Raw genomic sequence first — 8,120 nt, forward strand, 5'->3', positions numbered from 1 at the left:
AACTTTCTGCTCCTCTGTTAGCTGCTGTGCCTTTTCTCTCTCTCTCTTTTTTCACGATTCACGCTTTCCAAACATGTGCGCACATTAATGGGTTTATCGATGTCTCCATGTTCCAGCTAATTTCTTGCCCATTGTTTTGCTCAAGATTTCCCATTTTTTAAAAAATTCGTTGTAATCCCCAGCATGCGTTCCTTTGAAGGAGCTACTCCTTATTGTCGGCGTGCATTTAAATAATACTTGCATTTAAAGGCGCTCCAGCATTAGCTTTATCAACCTTCATGCGTTCCAATATGTTCCAACGTATTGTGGAAACCCAACACAAATGTTGCTCCTCGTTTCCTGTAAATTTTGCTTGAAAAGCTCGTTCCAGCATTTCTATTCCCTTTTGATATCCTCTAGAAATCCTTTACTTATTTACTTTGTCGCTTCCCAAGTATGCAGGCGTGTATATGCTCCACAGGTGTGCACTATACAAACTAAAAAGCTGCGCATGTTTGCTTTGCTTTTCCTCGAACACGATTTTCCACCACACTTGTTGTTGAGCCCATGTGTTTGTAGTATTCTTCAGAACGTGAGCTTTCATATTTTGTCGAGCATTTGGTTTGTCTTATGTTTCCAAAGCGCATTCTGAAGTTTGTTCCACTCATTTTACTAGTTCTCGAGTTCCCTTCATCTTCTAGCATTAAACAATTATAAACCTGCAAATCCTTGAAATTCCCTAGCATGCTGGTGCAAACTCCAAACGAATTGGCATCTATTTCTGTCCAGAACTTGAAATTCCCATCATTTTTTCCATGCTCCCATTTTGAGGAGAATCGCATGCTCTCCATAACTACATGGAAGTGTCGATCCATCCCATTTTTCTTTAAACCCTTTTGCACCTGCATTAATGTCCTCCCAGTGGATTGAATGCTCTTCCTTTTCTCTTTGCTTCTTATCTCCTGTCCACCTTCACCCTTAGCCTTGGACATTGCAGTTTATCTTCATTAACTAACCTCCTTCCTTGTGCATCCAGATGCCAGAAATGTTGGCATTCTATTTCTCCATGATCTAAAGCATAATTAGCCAAGTGATCTGCCAGCTTGTTGCCCTCCCTATGAATATGACTAAGTGTGTAATTGCCCCCATTCATTAGTTGCATCATTTCCTCAATCTGCTCCGATATGATCCATGGTGGTTTCCAGATCCCATCCATTATCTTTTTAATAGCATTGAGTCCGTTTGAAGCCATACACGAGAGTATTGCTGAAATCTGCAAAACCTTAGTGCCTCTACCATGGCCTTCTCTTCAGCTACTGTGTTTGTTGTCTCCTCAATCTCCTTCCCTACTGACTTGACTATGTCACCATTCTCATTTCTTATACAAAAACCTATTGAGCTCCTGCCTGGATTTCCCCTCGATGCACCATCCGTATTAACTTTTAGCCATCCTGCACTTGGAAATTCCCACATGACTTTGGTAACCTTAAGTTTAGGAGTGAAATTTTCCATCATAGCTAAAAGATCTTGCCATTTGTGAGGTACCATGTCCATCCCAGGCTTTCTCACTTTCACCAATGCCTGGAGATTTGATGAAACTTGATATATCACCCTGCTAGTTGTCACAACATCACCATACTTCATACTATTTCTTCTTTTCCAGAGTTCCCAAACTACACATGAGGAGAGTGCTTGTATTACTGGTTTGAGTCTTAAGCACACATTTGCAATCCAACATTTTGTGATTGCTTGGTGCAATGTAAGTCCCTCCACAGCTATACCTACCCTCAATAGAAAATACTTCCAAGTTGTCTTTGCAGTTTCAGATCTAAAAAACAAGTGCTGAAGAGATTCCTCGTCAGGCTGTACACAACACCAACATTTTGATGGCATGCAGTAGCCTACCCTTTTCAAGAAATCATCTAAAGGTAACTTTGCTTTCCACACTTTCCACATGAAAAAGGCTATTTTAAAAGGCAGTCCCTTTACCCAAATCATCCTATAAGTTGTTCTTGGTTCATCTCTTCTTCTCGTATAATCCCATGCTGACCTAACACTGAAATATCCTCTTGTTTCCAGCATCCAACAAGGCACGTCAAGAACCTGCTGAGATGAAGGTGGTTTGATTTTCTCCAGAATGTGTACTGCTAAGTCTTCAGGAAGAATTTCAAATAGCCTGTCCACATCCCACTCACCATCTAAGGTAACATCATGTACATTATGTACAGTTTCATCAATGCCAAAGTCCTGAGGAACCAAAAAATATAGTGCCCCAAGACCTGTCCAGTTTTCAAACCAAAAAAGTGAGGATCCCCTTTTTGTTTGCCAAAAGATTTGATGTTCAATCAGATCTCTGCATTCCAACATTTTTCTCCAAATGTGAGACCCCCTTTTCCATGGAATAATTATAGAATTCATTTTCTTACAGTATTTCTGACATATGAAAGCGCTCCATAGGCTTGGTTTTGTTCTGAAATTCCACCACAACTTGCTGAATAATGCCTTTGCTACATCATGCAGTGACCTAAAACCTATTCCTCCTTCCTCAACTGCCATGCATAAGGTATTCCACGAAGCCCAATGCCTACTAGTTCCTCCAACAGAGCTGCTCCAGAAAAACTGAGCAAACAATTTGTGCAACCTATTTATCACATAATTTGGAGGGTTTATAGCTGATAGTAGATGCATAGGCATGCTTTGCAGTACATGGGATATGAGAATTGCCCTGCCCCTACTGATAATAACTTGCCCTGCCATGATTGCAGTTTGTCCATTACCTTAGTAATTAGGGGCTGATAGTATTCCAGCTTTCTCCTTGCATAAAATATAGGACAACCTAGATATATGATAGGAAAGTCATTCCTATGAATGCCTGTGATCCTTTCCACCTTGCTGACCACTTCCATGTCTGTTAAATGATGCAGGTACACAGCTGATTTGGTCTTGTTAACAAGCTGCCCAGATACAACTTCATATTCATTCAGCACTTGCATAATCAACATCAAAGATGTTTCATCTGAGGATGAGAAAATAATCATGTCATCTGCATACGCCAAATGATTGATATTTGGACTCCACTTTGGCATCCCAAATCCACAAAAATATAGGTTAGTATGTAGTGCATTGAGACCCCTAGATAATGCTTTTGCTGCCAAGATAAACAAAGTTGGAGATACCGGATCACCTTGTTTTACTCCCCTTGAGGACTTAAAGAACCCATGAGCTTGACCATTGATTAGAATAGAATACCAATTGTTTGAAACTAATCCAAAGACAATTCCTATCAACCTTTCTGTGAATCCCATTTTTCTTAGTACCTTGGTTAGGAATAGCCAAGATAATCTATCATAAGCTTTGGTCATATCTAGCTTCAGGATGACATTCGGTCCAGCCTTAGTTCTAAGCCTAATGTCAGTCACTATCTCTTGAGTTAGAAGGATATTTTCTACTATATTCCTGCCCTTAACAAAACCTGACTGTTCCTCCGATATCAGACTTGGGAGAAATTTCATAGCCTTTCATGTACCACCCTCGATATAACCTTATTAGAAAAGTTACTGAGGCTTATTGGTCTTAAATCAGAAAAGGTGGTAACTTCTTTTTTCTTTGGTAACAGAACTAGGTTTGTGTGTGTTACACACTTGGGTAGCTCATGACCATTGAAAAGATCCCTCACCATGTCATACATGTCATCTCCTATTATGTCCCAACAAGAATGATAGAATTTGCCTGTCATACCATCTGGCCCCCCAACACTATCACCATTAAGTCCGAGTACTGCCAATTTAACCTCCTCTTTTGTTGGTTGCTTAATCAATTCTACATTCTGCTCAGTGTTAATCATATTAGGAACATGCTCTACGATATCAAATAATGAAGGAGTAGATGCTTCTGTGAACTATTCCTCGTAGAATTTGATAGCCTCTTGTGCAATTTCTTGTTCTTCTTCAATCCAGGTTCCTCCACTGTTTTGAATTCTTTTAAGCTGAAGTCTCTTCCTCCTACCTCTCACTTGTGCTTGGAAGAACTTTGTGTTCCTATCCCCTTCCTTGAACCAAGTCATGCCTGCCTTTTGTTGCCAATATTTCTCCTCTAGTGCAAGACATTTAATCAATTTTGCCTGAACCTTTTGTAGTCTTTCCCTATTCATCCCTGTAGGATTTGCTTCAAATTCTGCTTCATGAACCATCACTACCTCCTCCATACTTGCTATCTTTTGGAAAATATCTCCAAATGTAGCCTTACTCCACAATGAAAGGGCTTTCTTTAATTTTTTTAACTTGTGATTAAAAAGAATATAAGGATTTGCACTGAAATCAGCAAACCAATTCTCTTTTACCACATCTTTAAAAGTCGCATGTTCCACCCAAATATTTAAGAACTTGAAAGGTTTTTTTATAGGTGGAGTCTCAATATCACACTTCAGATACATTGGACTATGATCAGAACCAGTCTTTGACAAATGCTGCACCTCTATTCCTGGAAATGTTTGTTGGAACTCAACATTGGCCAAACATCTATCTAGTCTTTTGAATATACAGTCTTCCTCTGCTCTCCCATTCCACCATGTAAATATGTTGCCTTTAAATCCAAGGTCGAATAGATTGCAAGTGTTGATGCAGCGTCGAAAATCATCAATTTCATTCAATGACACAAGTAACCTACCAAACTTCTCTTCTTCGTCCCATATTACATTGAAATCACCTCCTACAAGCAATGGTGCCTCCATATCCCTTGCCATTGCATATAATGAATCCCATAATTCTATCCTCTCAATTGCATCACATTTTGCGTATATCAATGTTAGGACAAACTCCACATGCGATTCAGTATGAAACAATCTTAGTGTTAATTGTTGCACCATATTGTACATAACAGTTACCTCAAATACCTCATCTATAAAAGCCCAGATCTTGTTGGAAACATTTGAAATTGCCTGTGAAAGTCCTATCTTGTTTCTGTACCTTTCCAATTTTTTTTCTTGTTGCTTTGGCTCCATTAATCCTACAAAATCATAGTGATTTTGCCTATGCATTTTTGTCAACCTTTCAAAGGTCTGCTGAGTGTTGACTAACCATATATTCCAAATGAGAGCATTCATCACTGATTGCTGGATTTAGTTAGCGTTCTCCTTGTGTGCACCCCAGCTTTTGGTGCTGCAAAATTATCTTTTTGTTGCTTCTTCTTTCCTTTTGCTGCTGATTTTGCCTTTTCCACTTGCGTAGGTGATAAGTCACCTTTCCTTGCTCATAAGGTGTTGGGTAGTTGATTCTTGATCCATGTTGTATCCTGATTTACCAGGTTCTTCTCCTTCTTCATTGTCTTCCTTCCCTCCTGATGTAGCTCCAAATGCATTCTTTTTAGGGACCAAGGCTTTCTCTTCTCCTCTTTTTAACAGCTGCAACTGATTTTTCTCCATTATAACAGTAATATTTACTATTACTGTTTTTTGTTTTGGCTGTTTCTCCTTCTCTGTTGTGTTGTGTCCTTGTGGGTCTTCTTGTGATTTCTGAAGTTGATCATCTTCTGTTCCTCCGCGATCATTTACCTCTGGGCCTCTTCCTTCATAGTTACTAATTTCTGTGACTTCTGCTATTTGAAAATTATTGATGTGCTCAACATTTTTTGATCCTTCCTTTATTAAATAATTACCAGTTGTATTGTTGTCATTGGCATGGATCTCTCCATTTACACTTTGCTGATCTTCTTCTTTGTCATTCTCATTTGGTTCCTCATTAGCTTGTTCTCCTAGTGTTACTTCGTTCTCCTCTGAATCGTATTCCCTTTGTGCCTCCCATAGCCTGCCTCCACATTCTTGCACTCTTTCTTTAAATGTAGACGATTTTGACCCTTTTGCTTGAGAATTTGGATTTTTATTAAGTACCTTGTTCACTAATGTATCTTGTGATGGGATTTCCTTGCATGGTTTATTGATCTTCACTATTCCTTCTCCTGTTTTATCTTTGAAGCTTATTTCTATCCATTGTGCGGTATCGTTTTTTGCTTTTGATGCCTCCTTTCCATTGACTAGACCATTAGTCGAACTAATCCCCGATGATTTAAGATAAAAAGCTTGTGCTGCTGGATTTAAATTTCCCTCATTATAGACCATATTTTTTGGTTTTTTCTTTGTAGATGCTTGGTTATGAAGTGCTAAACTGTTTGTTGCTACATTAGCTGCCACCATTGCCAATTGATTAACAGGTTCTTCCTCTTCATCCATCCCTTGTAATATTGCAAACTTGTTAGCTACTTGAACATGATCATTATCTTCATTGTCTACTGCCACCAAATCCTTACCACTGTTGCTATGTGCTTCTACTTGTCTCTCTACAGTGCTTGTACCCTCCTTATTCTTATTGTTTTCAAACTTCTTAGCTGGTTCCATCTCCATTCCATTATTAGTGAGACTAGTATTTTGATTTACTACATTTCTAACTATGTTGTCCTTCACTTCCTTCCATTGCTCTTTTGCTGTAACATTCACATTACCCACGATCTTTCCACTAGATAACATCATTATAGGTTGTGAGTTCCCTATGTCCTATTTCTTAGATGTATCTGCTTGGTTATCATTCTCCTTCTCCACATATAGTTCAGGGTGTATCCTCCAGCATTCAAATTGATCATGCCCTTGAAGTTTACAATGTCTGCAATATTTAGGCAGCATGTCATATTGAATTCTCACCCATTCAGTTCTTGTTGTTCCTTTAGCTTCGTTGACTATGTCCATCCTCACCTTTTTAGGCAGATCTGCAAGTAAGTCAACTAGAACCTTCACCCTAGCACAACTAGGTCTAGTTTTATTAATTGTTGCCATGTCTAGATGCATAGGTTTACCTACTGCTGAAGCTATAGAAAATAGACATTTCTTTACAAAAAAGGTTGGCAATAGACCTGGGAATGAAATCCAAGCCATTGCCTTGGGTGTTTCTTCATCTGCTCTAAACTTTGAGTCATAAATCAACGACCTAAGTTGATATTGATAGCCATCCCTGTCCTTTATGTAATGAGTTTTTGATGAGAAATGAAGATAGTCCTGCCTTAATGTCATTCTAATTAAAATATGTCTATCCCTTAGAAAACCAATGTTACATTCACCTTTAATTCCGCATTGAATTGGTATTAACTTATGCAGTTGTTGAATTTCTGGGCTTCCATAAGAACATTTACCAACTATTGCATATTGTAATCCTTCGATGATATCCATCCTTTCTACTTCTGCTTCTGTGAACTGAATAACATGTTCTCCATTCAATGTTGTAGGTGGACGAATAGGAATTGGCTCAACTTCCTGTTGCTCCTGCATTGCAGCATTTAAAGTGCAAGGTTTCAGAAATTTGGAGTAATCCACCGGCTGTTTGTTGTTATTTGTGTTCCCTGATGTTTGTGCAAAGTATGGAGGAGGTTGTTTAGGTAGCGCAGCCTCCAAATATGGCTGGCCACCTGCTTGTGTGTCCATTACAGTTGTAATTCTTTAGCACTTTACTTACATGACGCAATAGCTTTGCAAGAAACCGATGCTACTGTAATTTGAACTAACTTCACTTTACTTACTGCGTATGGCTGTAAATCCAATTTCATAGTCCGAAATGAAGCTTAGAAATCAAACCAATCTTAGAAGGGAAAAGAACACTTTCACGTTATCAAAACAAGCTATTGTGCTCAACAGTAGCGCTGGAATTAGCTGAATTGCTAAAATTGAATGAAGAACATTGTTTGCTACAATAACTCGTGAAAATAAAATTAAGATCTACAAAAATTGACTATAGATCTGAAGTTGAAACCAAATGGGTATTATTCGTAAGGAAATTATGTATCTTTTGACACCAAGTTTGGTTAGTTCCACCACCGGATTCCGGAGTTATGACCGGAAAATAATGACGAAATTACTATTCTTTATCTTCCTAGAGAGAAGGGAGAGAATTTTTTTTTGTGCAATACGTGTTTTGTATGTCGCCTTCCCCCCCCCCCTTCTTCATTTCTTCACTCATCTCTTATTTCTCAATCTCATATTCTCTCATTCTTCAATCTTCAGCTATTAAAGTGCAATCAACTATTTGGCTCTTCTTTTTTTTGGAATTTAATTTATTGTAGTATTTATTATTTGAAGTTTGCACAATTGAACTTCAAAATTAGAA

The 8,120-nt window shown here is 38.5% G+C and overlaps 1 protein-coding gene across 1 annotated transcript; it reads right to left on the minus strand.

The window, feature by feature from the left end:
* Positions 1-3,877: 3,877 nt before the first annotated feature.
* On the minus strand, positions 3,878-5,080 carry LOC138890079 (uncharacterized). The gene has a single exon (XM_070173430.1). It carries the CDS (start codon positions 5,078-5,080, stop codon positions 3,878-3,880), a length of 1,203 nt encoding a protein of 400 aa, XP_070029531.1.
* Positions 5,081-8,120: the final 3,040 nt, after the last annotated feature.

The sequence above is a fragment of the Nicotiana sylvestris genome, chromosome 4 (genome assembly GCF_000393655.2).
Source record: "Nicotiana sylvestris chromosome 4, ASM39365v2, whole genome shotgun sequence".
Lineage (NCBI taxonomy): Eukaryota > Viridiplantae > Streptophyta > Magnoliopsida > Solanales > Solanaceae > Nicotiana > Nicotiana sylvestris.

What these genes read in the sequence shown, in the direction of transcription:
- LOC138890079 (XM_070173430.1), bottom strand. Translation starts at nt 5,080, where the DNA reads ATGAATGCTCTCATTTGGAATATATGGTTAGTCAACACTCAGCAGACC.